The 17,035-nt window shown below is 34.6% G+C and overlaps 1 protein-coding gene across 1 annotated transcript in view; it reads left to right on the forward strand.

Annotated features, from left to right (window-relative positions):
* Positions 1-17,035, forward strand: part of CCDC178 (coiled-coil domain containing 178) — a gene marked incomplete at both ends in the record, with an annotated part of 413,121 nt that overhangs the window by 21,675 nt on the left and 374,411 nt on the right. The window contains 2 exon segments of the mRNA XM_080821927.1: positions 7,117-7,256; positions 15,420-15,442. Coding sequence (XP_080678053.1) covers positions 7,117-7,256; positions 15,420-15,442 — 163 coding nt within the window.

Here is a 17,035-nt window from a genome sequence, read left to right on the forward strand (position 1 = left end):
CATATTTCCTTCCATTCTCTTGCTTGTCTTTTCGTTTATTTAAATATCTTTTTAAGGAGTTGAATGTTTTGTCTTTGATGAAGTCTAATTTATTATTTTTTTCTTTAATGTATTTCCTCCTTCCCTTCCTTCCTTCTTTCCTTTCTGTCTTCCTGCCTTCCTGCCTGCCTGCCTGTATTTTAAAGATATTTTTCTGTTATATTGTGGCTTGCACTTTTTTCTGATGAGAAATGTAGCAGTTATTCATATCCATGTTCTCTTTATGTCATGTTCCCTTTTGTTCTCTGGCTACTTTAAATAATTCCTTTTTATTTTTGTTTTTCAGTAATTAGACTGTGATATTCCTAGATATAGTTAGTTCTCTTGATATTTTAATTGTTTGGGATTTGCTGAATTTCTTGGATATGTAAATGTTTTTTCGTCAAATTGTGAAATAATGTGGCCATTATTTCCACAAATATTTTTCACTCCAGATTTCTTGTTTTTGAAGAACCTTAACTTTACACATGTTACATTATTTGATCATTGTCACACAGTTTTTTCAGGATCTATTCTTTTTTCATTTTTCTTTCTCTTCTTTAGATTGGGTGATTTCTTTCAATTCATCTACACATTCGCTGAGTCTTTACCATGTCCATTGGTTGTTATGTCTAACCAATTTATTTGTTAATTTAGATTTTCTTATTTGCAGTTTTAGAATTATCATTTAGAATTATCATTATCATTTAGTTTTCATTTTTCAGTTTTCATTTTTATACTACCACTCCTTTTATGTTCACTTATTAAGGCCATATTTTCCTTTAATTACTTGAACGTATTTTTTTCTTTACCTTTTTGAACATATTTATAATATGTACTTTAAAATCCTTGCTATATATCAAAAAAAAAATCCTTGCTGTATATAGAATAACTTCTGGGCTTCCTACTGATTTTTTTCTAGACTTTTAAAAACACAATTTCCTGTTTCTTTGTATGATTTAATACTGGGTATTTGTGTAGTACATTGTGAAGACTCTAGATTCTGTTATCTTTCTCTGAAAGAAATTGATTCTTTTCTTAGCAGGCAGCTCAGTCAATCATTTGATCAACCTAAAAGTGGTATGTGGTTGGTTTTATGCAAAAGTTCAGATATATAAATCTATATATAGATATATATCTATATACATATTATAGAAAACTATCTCTCTAATCTGTGTGAGCACACACACACACACACACACACACACACACGGAATTTACCAATCCCCTCTAATTTGGCTAAATTCTGTCTCCTGCATATATTATATTATAGCTTGATTTTAAGCTTTTTTGGGTGGGTCTAGAGGAGCTCTTATCTTACTCTAGTGTACATTCCTTCCTTCTAAGCTGTAACACAAGAGAGTGTTTTTGAGGCACTGATGAAATCTCTATATAAAGTCAGTACTGGAGTTCTAAGGTTTTTCTCCCCATCCCTCACCAATATTCTTTTTTTTTTTTTTTAAGTATCCAAGATTCATTGTTTTATGCACCACACTCAGTGCTCCATGCAATACGTGCCCTCCATAATATCTACCACCAGGCTCACCCTACCTTCCACCCCTCTTCCCTCCAAAACCCTCAGTTTGTTTCTCAGAGTCCACAGTCTCTTATGGTTCATCTCCCCCTCTGACTTCCCCCAACTAACTTCTCCTCTCCTTCTCCCAATGTCTTCCATGTTATTCCTCATTCCCCACAAGTAAGTGAAACCTATGAACTGACTCTCTCTGCTTGACTTATTTCATTCAGCATAATCTCTTCCAGTCCTGTCCATGTTGATACAAAAGTTGGGTGTTCATCCCTTCTGATGGAGGCATAATATTCTATTGATATATGGACCATATCTTCTTTATCCATTCGTCTGTTGAAGGGCATCTTGGCTCTCTCCACGGTTTGGCAACTGTGGCCATTGCTGCTATGAACATCGGGGTACAGGTGGCCCTTCTTTTCACTACATCTGTATCTTTGGGGTAAATACCCAGTAGTGCAATTGCAGAGCCATAGGGTAGCTCTGTTTTTAATTTCTTAAGGAATCTCCACACTGTTTTCCAAAGTGGCTGCACCAACTTGCATTCCCACCAACAGTGTAAGAGGGTTCCCTTTTCTCCACATCCTCCCCAACTTGTTGTTTACTGTCTTGTTGATTTTGGCCATTCTAACTGGTGTAAGGTGGTATCTCAATGTGGTTTTTATTTGAATCTCCCTAATGGCTAATGATGATGAACACTTTTCATGTGTCTGTTAGCCATTTGTATGTCTTCTTTGGAGAAGTGTCCATGTCTTCTGCACATTTTTTGACATGATTATCTGTTTCGTGTGTGTTGAGTTTGAGGAGTTCTTTATAGATCTTAGATATTAGCCCTTTGTCTGTAGTGTCATTTGCAAATATCTTCTCCCATTCCTTGGGTTGCCTCTTTGTTCTGTTGACTATTTCCTTTGCTGTGCAGAAGCTTTTGATCTTGATGAAGTCCCCAAAGTTCATTTTTGCTTTTGTTTCCTTTGCCTTTGGAGACATGTCTTGAAAGAAGTTGCTGTGGTCAATGTTGAAGAGGTTACTGACTATGTTCTCCTCTAGGATTTTGATAGGTTCCTGCCTCACATTGAGGTCTTATCTATTTTGAGTTTATCTTTGTGTATCGTGTAAGAGAATGGTCAAGTTTCATTCTTATATACATAGCTTATATTCATATCCAATTTTCCCAGCACCATTTATTGAAGAGACTGTCTTTTTTACATTGGATATTTTTTCCTGCTTTGTCGAAGATTATTTGAGGATAGAGTTGAGGGTCCATATCTGGGCTCTCTACTCTGTTCCACTGGTGTATGTGTCTGTTATTCTTTTACTAACACCATTCAACCTCTAGTGTTTTTGTTCCTTTCTCAATCCCATGGCACATGTTCTCTGTTAACCTTCAGGTAATTTTGCTCTGGATACAAAAACAGTCTAGCCCTTATCTACAAATGCAGAGAGCACTCATATGGATTTCTGGGAACCCTTCTCTGCACGGCTATGTCCTTTTCAGCTTCTTGCCCTGAAGATTCTGTTTCCATTACGCATGGTACTAGTCTTTGCCCCTTATCTCAGCAGGATTTCCATGCTCTTTTCTTTCCCCAGATCTCTATATTTTAGTTGAAAAATTGCCCCTTGGCAGAGAGCATGGTGACTATGGGGCTCAGTCTTAAGAATTTTACTTTCTCAGGAATCAAAAGCTGGCTTTCCTGTTTTCTAGTGTCTGAAAACAGTTGTCTCACTTATTTTTTCCAGACTTGGAAGACTCAATCTTAGTTACTTCTTCACCAGTGGTAGTGGAAATACTGATTAATGGGGGTTTGTGAATGAAGACTTCATGAAGTTGAGAGAACAGAAGCCAGGTTTCAGCATGGTAAAATTTAAAAAAGAGGTGTTCATTCATTCATTCAACAGTTTTTGAAGGCACTAAACATAGTTTCTCTCCATAAAGAATGCAGAACTTCATGAGGAAGATGGGTGGGGAAATAGATAAGTGTGACACAGCCGAATACTAATAAAGGGATAGAAAATGCTATAACTAGGTTTAGCCAAATGTCTGAAAGATTCAAGAATTCCTCATTAGGAAAGAGCCATGTAAGTTGCATAGCAATTTCAGTTTGAAGAAGAGATCAGGATGCGAGAATATTGTGCCTGCTGGTATAGATTGCTCATTTGAAAAGAATTGTTAGTCAAAGCAAAATTTACTGTAAGATGGTAGCTGTAGGAAGTGGTCAGACACAGTAATAGGAAGACTTGTGATTACTTAAGGGAAGCAAAACTAAATACACTGAAATTGCAGGTTTTGAAAAGACTGAAGGGAATGGATATAGGTAAACACTGAACAGAGCCATTTATGTAGTGGTTAGAGTAGATGCAGTCTTTAGCCATCTCCGACTCTAGAGGCTATGCATATTATTTTATGTATTTAGTGATAAGTGCCTTCAATGTTGTAAGTTTCGATGAAAATAAAGTAACTCTAATATCATGGAAAGGTACCCCCTGGACCCCCGATCCCCCAAGTGTGTAACAAAAACTAAAGGAAGCTTTGTTTCTGTAAAACACACACACACACACACACACACACACACACAAACAACCAAACAAAAAACAACGTATTTTTTGTTAATCAGACAGAGGCTTTGCAAGGAATAGAAATTATTTCTAAGCTTGAGAGCACTGACATTTTCTACGTTTTGGAAAGAAAGTCAGGATGTTAAAAGGGATAATAGAATGTGAAAAACAAATCTGTGTCAAGAGAAGTCTTCTCCTGAGTGCTGAGTTGAGATAAAGGGATGATACAATAATTGGGATGATAGACATAAAGAAACCATGTATTAAAAGCAGGAGAGAAGGAAGGAAAGGCTGGGTGAATAAATTACATAAAGATCACCTTCATTGAGCAAGGAGAGTTGGCAGTTTATAAACATAGTATTTTTATTTATTTGCCCACATAATTAGCCAGTCCATAGTTGCAGAGCCTCAGCAAACCTCAAACGTAGCCTAGATCCAGGAAGATCTTACTTACTTCTTAGGCATTGATTCTGAGCAAGAAAGTTAAAGTTGGGCAGATGTTTAAAGAGGATGAAAGTCTTGCCTGAGCTTAAGTCTTTAGCGGCTCACCTTATGGGACACCTCGGTGGCTGTCAGTTAAGTGTCTGACTCTTGATTTCAGCTCAAGTCCTGATCTCAGGGTCCTGGGGTCAGAGCCCTATGTCTGTCTCTGCACTTACTGGGATGTCTGCTTGAGAATTCTCTCTCTCCCTTCCCCGACTCTTCCCTCCCCACAAAGTAGATAAATCTTAGAAAAAATAAACTCACCCTGACCATTTGTGCACAGGCTTTTCACCAAGAGTTCTGTCAATATGTTTGACTAAAATCATTAATTAGTTGTATCATGAAATTTTAGATAAAAAGGATTTTATATAATACCCCACCAACCCGTTCATTTATTAAGTGAGAAATGTGAGATTAGAGACTTGAGTAGTTTTAACCTAAGCATAGTTAGTCAAATAATGTTAAAAATGTCAAAAATGAATGAACCAGTTTAGTGATCTAGAGTATCTCTTTAAGCTGGGTAGAATTAAAAAGAAACAGAAAGGAAAGTTTTAACTTTCACTACATCTGTATTAGAATAAAAACAGTGATAGTAACTCCTGAATTCTGTTTTGCATTGGCTACTTATGATGGCATGTCTTTTACAGACTTTTAGTGCAAATTTTAACTTCATAGTATCTTTATTTTCTCCACTTTACCGTATGTAAAATGTTAATCCTAAACCGTAGGGTGCTATGGAAATTAATTAGTATTCACATAATAGGTTTAGAGTAGCACATGCAGAAAAATGTTAAATGAGTCATTACTATCCTTGTTTTCTCCACATTTAATGAAGCAAAACAAATGTTTTGAGTATAAGGACAACTGCCTGGTTGTTAAATATGTATTAAAACTTTCTTATTACTAGAGGGAAGGGCAACATGCCCTTATCAAGGTATTTGGATAGGAGATCAATATGTAATTTTCACCAGCTTGTTCTTAAGTCCTATGACTATTATGGAGATGAAAATACATATCCATGTATGAACTAAAGAGGAAAGATGGAATATAACACACAAAATGTTCGTAGCAAATATATGTATTGAGTATAGTCAGAGAAAACTAAGATACATTAGAATATCAAGACTGATGTCCTAAAGGAACAACCAAAATTCAAAAACAAATGAAAATGTGGAACATTTGAACTGCCCTGAAATATAGTTTTAGGCTTGCTTCTCTTTATTTTGCTATTTTTTTAAAACTATAAAAACAACCTTCAAGGTATAGCTTATACTCCAAAGCCAGGGAGATACAGTTCAAGTTTCAGCTCTCTCACCTACCAGCTCTGTAGATATAGACGTATTATATAACTTAAATTCTCTTAAGCCTTTGTTCCTTATCAGTGAAATCAAGGTAATAATCCCATTTCATTTGTTGTGAGGATTAAATAAAATGTAGAATCGAAAGTACTTAGCATAGTTCCAGGATTGGCACATATTCTTAGTTCTTAAAAAAATGTTAAAATATATATGTATATGTAATATATGGGATAACGGTAAATACTTTTGTTTATAAGTGAAGGAGATAGGCTATTTTTACAGAGATTCTGTTTTTGGAGGAGGGGTATTATGAGACTTTATTTAAAAGATATTTGAAAGATTGCTGTTTAATTGTAGGTATTTACTGTCTCTGGCTTGGCATTGAAACAAAAAAGCACAGTCTGGGGCAACAGCATAAGGTCTGTGTTCTTCAAGGTCATCCGAAATGAGGACATCACACTGTTCTCACTGAGGCACCAAGCCTATTTTGTGTCTTGCATTTAAGATCAGTGATTGCAGCTATAATCCAGCCCAATAGAGTCCTTAGAGGCAAAAGGATTGCAAGTAAGCACTTTGGTGGAGTTTCATGGACAACTTTGCTGTGTTTCTGCAACCTTCAGTTGATTTGGGACATGCCAGGATTAGAATCACTGAGGCACATCGGACTGAGTGGATTTTATGATGAGTACAACTTGAATGCTGTAGTGGGAACATCAATCACTCTTTGCATGAGACTCCAATTTTCAGAAATGGAAGGTAGAAAATGAGGTTATTATAAGGATGAAGGGGACCTGCTTTTATTTTATTTTTTTTTTCAGCAAGAGAAACTCATGCTGGTTTTAAAGAAGAACTTCTTCAATGCATGAGTGGTTGGATATTATTTACACTGGAAGATGTGGACTTTCTTTGAAGGGAGAATTTAAAATATATTTCAAAGTCATTTTTTAAGTGATTCAGGAACTATTTAGAAACAGTTGGATTAACTGGTTTTCTGCCTTTTTTCATTAGTTGTTGTTTTCAATGTTTAGTTTATGATGTTATGGATCACATTATGTAATTATGTAAGTTTAACATCATTATTATTCTATTATTTTCTGAAATATTTATTGATTTGTATATTAAAGAAAGTTAAAAAGTATTAATATTAATAAAGCAGAATATTTTTTATGTATTCTGAACATCACAGTTTACTATTTTGCATGTAACTATTAACTAGTTCCTATCTGCTTTATATTTAAGGGGTGAATAAAGGCATTTACTTTAGCTACCCATGTCGACGTCAAAGCTGTGCTTTAGTAAACATCCCAGCACCATGTGTCAACAAAATGATTTCACACATTGAAGATTTGGAATCTAAAATACAAGAGCATTTGAAACGGGTAAGATTTAAAATGCTAACATTTTTGTAAGCTCTCTAAATCCTGTAAGGGCTGTTATTTAAAGAACCCAGGGAGTTATTTTTTTAATGATATTTGAAATATTTTATAGAATGTTTGCTCAGTTGTGTAATTTACTAATCTAGACATGTTTTTGATAGTCTCATTTCATAAAGGTGGAACGACCTTACTAAATAGATTATTTTCCCTACCTGTTTATTCCTTATCCGGAGGCAATAATGCTAAGTAGTAATTTCCATAAGCCAACTTGACTAGTAAATTAAATAGTATTTACATCGTTTTTAGGGACACCAAACTGATTAGATGATTAGATGAGGAAATTGGTGTGTAAAAGGACAGCGTGCCCTTTTTAATGAGTTATTTTGTTCTGAAGAAATACTTAATAGGTCTTGTTGAAAGAGAATGTAATGATTCTTCCTGTCCTTTTAACCTATTTGCCTTTATTATTCTTAAGGGACTTCAATCTTGAGACCACTGTAACTTTCAGTTATCTTCAGATGATTTAGAAATGATAAATACCTTCTTATACCTTTTATTAAGCTTATTCTGAACAATTAGTGCAAAATCAGATTGCCCAAGCAGGAGGATAAGTTTGTGCTCTTTCTTTTCCCTCACCACAATTACTGGATCTGGCTCTGAGAAAGTTTTGATGGGATAGTCATGATTCTTGAGGTAGGGTGATGTCTCTTTCAAGAGGCATTAGAGTACAGTCCTTAAAATTGCACACTTCAGGGGCACCTGGGTGGCTCAGTGGGTTAAGCCTCTGCCTTCGGCTCAGGTCATGATCTCAGGGTCCTGGGATCGAGTTCCGAATCGGGCTCTCTGCTCAGCGGAGAGCCTGCTTCCTCCTCTCTCTCTTTCTGCCTGCCTCTCTGCCTGCTTGTGATCTCTCTCTGTCAAATAAATAAATAAAATCTTAAAAAAAAATTTGCAGACTTCAGAGCCATGTATTCTATGACTTCAGATAAAAATGGAGAAAATGCCATTGTGTTGGACCTAATGCCAGCATATGATATGCACTCAATATATATTAGCTATTGTTGTTTCTATAATAGTATTTACATCATTTTATATTAGTATATATTTATTTATATTTATTATATTTATCTTTGTTTCTCCAAATCAGCGTACCTTTTCAGAAAGTGCTTTGTGGGTCATAGGTCTGATGGTATCCTGGGCCTTGAGAAATATTGTTAAGTAGGTAGAAGAGAATTAATCTTTATTCATATGGTATTCTATATACCTCACATGTTTTTACTTAATGATTAGACATGTTTTTTAAATAATGAAAATAGATTTATAGGTTTTTAATAATTCCAATACCTATGATTATAATAGCTATATTAACAATTATAATCACTCAAAACTATTTTTAAATACTTTTTCTTTTTTTTTTTTTTAGATTTTATTTATTTATTAGAGAGAGAGAGCACAAGCAGAGGGAGTGGGGGAGGGAGAAGCAGGCTGCCGACTGAGCAGGGAGCCTGATGCGGGACTCAGTCCCAGGATGCTGGGATCATGCCCTGAGCTGAAGGCAGATGCTTAACCAACTGAACCACCCACATGCCCCTTAAATGGTTATTCTTTTATCTAACTGTTAGATGGGGAAATAACAACTTAAATAGTTGAGAAACTTGTTCAAGATCACAAGATAGAATTGGGATTTGAACCCACTGTCTTTTATTAAAACCTGTTTTTTACCCAATCCCACTTGGGATTCTGAGCAGTTGATAAACTGTTAAATACTATGGATAATAGGCCAGCTAAAAGCTTGCCTTAGATAAAATAATTCACAAAGTAAACTATTTTATAGCTTTAGGATAACTGAAAAAAAGGAGTCTTTCTTATGTAAATGTGTTATGAAATTGAGCCAGCTGAATAAACAAAAAAAGCCTTATAAAGACCAGCATCAGAGTGACTTTCTGTCTTCTGGTGCTTGGCTTAGAGCCTGATAGATAGTAGGCGCTCAATAAATGGAAAAACAAATGAGGACCTGAAGCAGACCCTTTCTTTTCTACATACGTCTGAGACACCTATCCACCCAATACAGTAATAGCACCACTTACCAAACATCTGCTATTTTCTAGGGGCGTCTGGGTGGTACAGTTGGTTAAGCATTTGACTTGGTTTCAGCTTAGGTCCTGATCTCAGAGTCCTGAGATTCAGCCTCATGTTGGGCTATGTGCTCAGCACAGTGTCTGCTTAAGATTCTCTCTCTCCCTCTGCCTCTTCCCCTACCCCCATGCATTCAATCTCTCTCCTTCCCTCTCAAATAAAAAATCTTAAAAAAAACAAAAAACAAAAAACATCTGCTGTTTTCTAATCACTTACCAAATGTATATTTCTATATTTGTACTTCACAGGAATCCTACTTTATTGGTGAAAATTCTAATACTTAGGAAAGTCAAGTAATTTATATACCATCATACAGGTGTAAACATTAGAGTTGGAATTTGAATCGAGTTCCTTCTGACTCCAAAGCCCCTTTCAGTTTCTGTTTTATAAGCCTTATGGACAAAAGAAGGCCTTATTTCTCACATTGACATGGAATGTTTGTTGGTAGTTTGACAACATGAAATACACGAGTAGCAATGTCAGATAAATACACTTTTAGACAAAAACTGTAATAAATATAATAATGTGTTAACAAGTAAATATACACATAAACTTTATTTAAAAGATTAATTGTGAAATTAATGCTTATAATCTTTTTTAAAAAAATTCAGTACTTAATTTAGGCTTTTTATATTTTCTAAATTTTAAAAAATGTTATTTTATTTTGACTACGTATTTGGTCGTTAAACTTGCTAGTGTTGAACTGATAATAGAGTATATTTAAATATATATAATTTAAAAAGACAGATTTCTTTTTTCTGGCTAACCCACAAAATGAAAAGAACTTTCCAGTATTACTTGGAAAAATGAACTTTTATTAGTACTGATTAGACAACTTTACATTCATAGTCTTTATTGAAAAATTTAAAGAAAATTAAGAAATAGGACTTGAAGGAAATTTTAAAAATAAAGTTTGTGATTTTTTTTGATAAACAAAAGCTACAAAGATATGTTACTTCCAAAAAGTAAACACGTCTGGGTTTTTGAGAAAAGATTATGTATTATATTTTCCTGTAGATCATAATTCAGAATTAGTTAAATCTAAGCATAAAATCTAGTTTCAAATAGAATAGGTTACTTGTGTCAGAAATATTTAGAGTGTACAATTATTCCTGAGAAAATGCCAAATTTTTATAAATGTGTGTCTGGGTGCATTTTGATAATTCCAGAATGCCTGGACAAAATGCAGAAAAAGGACATTTCTTTTCAACATTTTTACCTCTTACAAGCATTTTATCTAATAAAAGTTATCAGCTGATTGTACTTTTGGGAGGAGTTTAACATTTTCCAATTTTATTAATTCGTTGTCTGTAGTCCCAGTCACTGCCTTTACCTATTGGGTTTTTCTTGGGGACTGCAAGGAGTACATTTATGATGGGATTGTGGGGGAGTCAAAGACAAAGAGAAAGAAAGTGATGCCCTTTCTAGGTGGGCAGTTTTTCTTCTTTTAATTGAAGCTTTTCAATTTTGTCTAAATTGTCAATTGTGTTTTTCTATAAACTGCTTGATTTTTAAAACAGCTTTATTGAGATAAGTTACATACAGAAAAGTTTGTCATTTAAAGTGTAAAAATCAGTTGTTTTTAGTGTATTTACAGAGTTGTGTGATCATTACTATAATCACAAAAGAACACATGTTGTATGATCCCATTAATGTGAAATGTCCTACATAAGTCAGTCTGTAGAGACAGCAGATTAGTTTCCTGGGGCTGGGGGCTACTATGGATGGTTGTGAATGCTTATTTGTTTTAATCAGGATCACTTAAAGCTTTTATTAGATAAAGCTCTATAACTAATTGTAAGGCTATTATCTACTTTGGGTATGGACTACATTAAATGAGTGAAAGATTAGTCTTTTTTGGATCAACCATTATGGGTTTGTTTGCCCATTAAATCACAGTGGTTTCCGTTAGAGTCACAAAGAATGCTGTCAAGCCTGTGATTAGCAGAGATGAATCTGCCATAAGCTTGTCAATGCATTCATAGCAGTTTAATTGCAATTTTGAATTTTGAAAAAAATTTCTTTAAAGTAGAGCTACTATGAACATGTTCTGTATAATTTTGCAAGGAATGAGAAAACATGGCAATATGATGGAAATAATTACCTGGATATCTTCCCATATGAGTAAAAGGTTTTGTTTTATTTTTCTTCCACCTGTTTTTCTAGACTGCCTAGAGATAGCTTTATTTAATTTGGAGTTTTTCTACTGAATTGAAATTTTCTTCACTTAATCAATACATATCATTAAAATGTTACCATGATTTGGAAGGATGACATAGAAAGTATTTAGAAATCATTCTTTAAAATATAAAGAATGTATTATACAATCACAGTGATACAGCTATTACCAATTAGGTGCCTACTATATATCATAGGCTATATTAAATAGTTAATATGTATGATTTCATTGAAACCTTCCAGAAACCTTGTGATTTAGAAACTGCCATTACCCCAGCTACAGATGAGGATTGAGTTCCTCAACAACAGAGGTTGATATTCCCGGAGATCACATAGTCAGTGGCAGAGCTGGCTCCAGACAGTGTGTCTGATATCTCAGAACATCCTGTTCTCCACCACTCTGGGTCATGTATTCCAGAGAGTATTTCATCTCTGAGGACCGCACAAATATGACTGTTAAAATGCTTAAAATTCCAATTATAAAATTTTGCTGAGCTTACACCACTTCATATATGTTTTCAATTCTGAAAAGTAATATTTAATCATCTGACCCTACTGACCAAACCTCTGATACTTTGAGTTCTCTAATTCTGTTAATTCTGTTACATTTCGTTTGAAATTTAAGACCACTTCAAATCCTGAAATATCCATTATTTCCTATCTATCATCCCCATTTGCCTTTACTTCCTTGACTAATGAATTCATCTGTTTAAAACACTCATTAATTGGTGTATCTGGTTGTTTACTTTTTTATCTTTCTAGTCTGACAAAATGCAAGTCCTGATGAGATCTCTCTGATGGTCGGCCATCTCTACTCCTACACCCCAGGTTGCTGAATAGTGCTAGAGAACATTACACAACAATCCCAATTTGAAATGTTATGGATACATTGTTTCCAACCTCAATGGGACCTTTAATAGTGCTCTGAAATTGTTGCTTGTCAACCAGAACTTTGTCTAGTATTCTCTGGTGGCTACTCCAGTCCTCTCTTTTGTTCAAGTCTCCAAATCCTCTACTTTACTACTCATTCACCTCTCACTTCCCAAAGAAAATAGGAGATATGATGACAGAAATGCTTCATATTCCTATTATCCCACTTAGGAACATCCTTGAATTCCATAAATATTATTCCTTTTGTCCTTCCATGGAAAATTTCCTTCCCCCATCAGTGGCTACTCCCCTTACCTGTGTTCCATCTTCAGCTTTTGTAAGGATCTTGTTCCATCAGGTGTTCATATCTATCGTCCAAATTTCCTTCTTTTTTCTTAACTCACTTCTGTCAATATTTACAATATTAAATTTTGAATGTTTCTCTTGTTTTCAAGAATTTTTTTAATCCCACACATACCTTTAAATATATCCCTTTTCCTCTTTCTTCCTGTTTTACTTAACATCTAAAAAGGGTTACCTAAAATTAGTATTTGTTTACTCACCTCCCAAATGCTCATATATTCATTACAATCTGGATTTGGTCCCTATTACTCTAATGAAAAATCTCTTCAGAACAATAAAGCACTGTTTTTTTTCTTTAGCTATTGATATAGGCATACATACAACTATTCTTTCTCTCTCAGTCTCTCTGGCTCTCTCTTTCTAAAACTTCGTGACTAGAACAAGCATTTATAGGAATATTATTAAACAATTTGTTCTGAGCTCAGACGGGCAATTTTGTTAGTTCTTGCCTGGGGCCAATCATATAGATGTACCCATCTGCTAACAACTTGAAATGGTGATTAAGATGGCCTCACACCCATGTCTGGGAGGTGTTCTAGGAGGACAAATCTCAATGGGCAAAAGCTTAAAATATTTGCTTGTTTTATGTTTGCTCATATCCTACTGGCCAAAGCAAAGCACATAATCAAACCCTCTTTTAATATGGTAGAATATTAGACAAGATGGGGAAGCCAGGAGATGTGATTCTTTGGGAACAATTTGTGTAGCAATCAATCTATCAGTTAGTCCATTGGCAACATGATTAACAGCTCATCTAATTGCAGACTATAATCACCAACTCCCCAAAAGTTTTATTCTGTTATGGTCTCATGCAGAGGTCTATGATTATATGTTCTGCAGCAGATCTGATGCAGATGAAGTTCTCTGGTTTCAGCTTCTTTTGACCTGATGGTCTGTGAATTAAAATGATGGTAAATACTGCTCCTGTATACTTAGCAGCAGTGGTGGGGCAGGAACAAAATTATCACATTATATACTGTTATTCAAAAAGGGGAGAAATGAAAGATACATCTTTCACTAATGCCTGAAATTCAAAATTAATGAGGGTACATGGTGTTAGGTCTACCACATGTGAATCTAAAAAGTTTCTTGCTTAGGACTCAATTTTTCTTCCTGGGGATAGTTTCCTAATTTATGGTTCTTCTCATTTCTGCTTTACTCTTTGAGTTCTTGGTTCTGAGAGGTACTTAGAGTTCCATAAGTAATAGACCTGAGTATTTATCCTAAACTTTTTCCTGTAGTAATTTGTTCAAGCTGCCATTAAAAAAAAAAAAAAAAGACAGAAGGTTATTTTCTCACAGTTATGGAGGCTAGAGTCCAAAATCAAGGTGTTGTCATAGTTGGTTTCTACTGAGGATTCTCTTCCTGGCTTGTAGACAGCCTCCTCACTGTGTCCTAACATGGCCTTTCTTCTATGCCCACATAGTGAGAGAGAGAGAGCTCTGGTGTCTTTTTATCTTCTAATAAGAACACCAGTTTTATTGGATTAGGATCTCATTCTATGACATCATTTAACTTTAATTTTCTCCTTAAAGATCTTATCTTCAAATACAGTCACATGAGATTAGGGTTTCAATATACAAATTTTAGAGGAACACAATTTAGTCTATAACACTGTTATAAACTGTCTTTGCATTTTGGATCGTTTGTTTTTTAGTCCAAAATGTTATAATCCACATAAGAACTTTGGAGTTTCATATTAATCTGATTGGATTTAATCTAATAACTCAAAAGCCATGGCCGTACTATTTTTTTCATTAGCATAATTTACTTTCCTTTAATTAATTGTTATGTTCTCCTAAATAGTATTCTTTTATTAAAATAGACTTTATTTTATAACAGTTTAAGACTTACAGAAAAGTTGAGAAGATAATTCTCAACTTTCATATATACTCTGGGCCACATTTTCCCTATTTTCATATCTTACATTAAGATAGTACATTTTTACAATTAATGAATCAGTATTGATATGTTATTACCAAAGGCCATACTTTGTTCCAATTTTCTTAATTTTTTTAATTGAGATAAAATTCATGTCTAGAACACGAGGCCTATTTGAAGGTATTGTAGAATTAAAATAACCATGTATGCCCAGCTAACACCTATAGAGATTATCTATGAAGCCTATAACATTATGACTATATATCCCTTGTGTTTTTGGTAATTTGTGACTCTGATAGCCCAGGATACTCTTAGAATATTCTGTAGAACGTGACTTCTACCATGAAGTTTATAGTCTAAAAGAGGGACACTGTGGAAAACTAAGTATTTATGAACATACCAGAATGTTTTCCACCCTTTGGTTATATATTAAAAATTAATGGATATAATGCACTTCTGATTATTTAGGAAGTCTTTTGGGAGTAAGTGGCATTGAGTAAGCTCTTGATGAAGGAATAAGATTTAGAAACACAGGTGAAAGGTAAGAACAATACGGTGGGAGTAATGAAAGGACTAGGTAGTAGAGGTATGTATCTGTTTTAGAAATAACAAAATATAGTTTGACAAAAATATAATGGGGTCTGTGAAGTGGAGTACTTATGGTTTTATCAGTGAGGTTAAATGTAAGCTAAGTCTATTATTTTTTGAGATATTTATTGAGATCTTTTATTTTTACAGTTTGAAACATCTCTTGAGGAATGGTAAGGACCCTTCATTCTTCTTAAATTGCTTTTATGTTCAAATTTTAATGATTAAGGTGCTGTAGATGAGTTTTATTTAAAAGAGGAATTTTTCATATTTGTTATTAAAATGCATTTTTAAATATAAGAATTAGGATATCATTGAAAATGGCAGAATAGAATTCTCTAAGGCTCTGTTTCACCTCAAAAAAATGTTGGCAAAAATTTGTCAGAATCAACTTTTGTAGAAATCTGAATTTAGTAAAAAACAACAACTAGGGAAAAGTTAATGAAGAGTCTGTTGTATTATATTAAGAGAGTGCTATGGCACTATGAATTGCCTGCTTGCCATCCTCTAGCCCCCAAATCAGTGGTGGCCATGAAGAGAGCAGCCTGTACTTGTGGTGCAGATTGCCAGTGCCAGAGAAAACAATATGGACCTTATTCTCAAAGAATTGTGTTTCAGTGTTTTGACCTGTCTAATGACTTCTTGAAGAACCAGCACAAAGCCTTGCCTTTGTTTTGCCTGACTTAGAGCAATCACTCAGCTGGAACCACTTACAGGCAATGTTTACTGAAAGCATTTAAAGGCATATACTTGCCACCACTGTCTGAAGCTGTGAATAACAGTTGGGACAAATGTTAGACCAAAATGCCTGGGAAAGAAGACATACATGTGGGAAATAGGGTTTTTCAAAGCTCTTATGTATACTGCAGAATCAAAAAGTGCACCCCTATGACCAGAGCTAGGCACATGCTCAGAGAAAACCCAAGACCCTGATCTTTTATCTTTGGCTGACCTTTATGATCTGTGCAGGCAACAATTAAAAGTAGAAGCAGAGTTGTAAACAGCCTGGATAAGCGTTGAAGGAATACTTTAACAGAGAGCCAGTCTACTAAGACTAGAAGAGTATTTTTTTTCCTTTTCTCTGTCCTTTTCCTTTTCCCTTGTCTTTCCTTTCCTTCTTTTCCTTTCCCTTCTTTCCCTTTCTTTTGACTCTAGGTATTTAAGATAACTTGGAGAGAGCATAAGTTAACCAGTAAGCTAATGAAACACTTAGTTCAGTGGTCATACATGACAAAGAATACAGACATTGCCAAATGTGTTTAGAAGAACTACTAAACAGAACAACCCACAACAAGCAGCAACGACAAACCCAACAGAGGGAAGGTAATCGTATTTTTATTTCACGTTAAACTATTTAAAATGTATAGTTTTCTACAAAAATTATGAAGCAGGCAAAGAAAAAAAAGAGAGAAAGTTTGTCTCACTAGCAAGGGGAAAAAAGAAAACAACTTTTTAAAATGACCCTGAGAAAGCTTAAATGTTGGACTTATTGGACAATAACTAAATCAGCTGTCTTAAATATTCTCAGAGAGATAATGGAAACTCCATGGACAGTTAAAACCAGGAAACTAATGTCTCAACAAATTAAGAGTATCAATAAGGAAATAGGAATTATAAAAAAGAACCAAGTGGATATTCTGGAGATGATAAGTATAACAACTAGAGGAAAAGTTAATTAGAGATGTTCACCAATAGATTTGAGCTGGCAGAGGAAAGAATCCATGAAGTTGAAAATAGGCCAATTGGGATTATTCAGGCTGAGGAGC

The sequence above is a fragment of the Martes martes genome, assembly GCF_963455335.1.
Source record: "Martes martes genome assembly, chromosome: 13".
In the NCBI taxonomy this organism is placed as follows: domain Eukaryota; kingdom Metazoa; phylum Chordata; class Mammalia; order Carnivora; family Mustelidae; genus Martes; species Martes martes.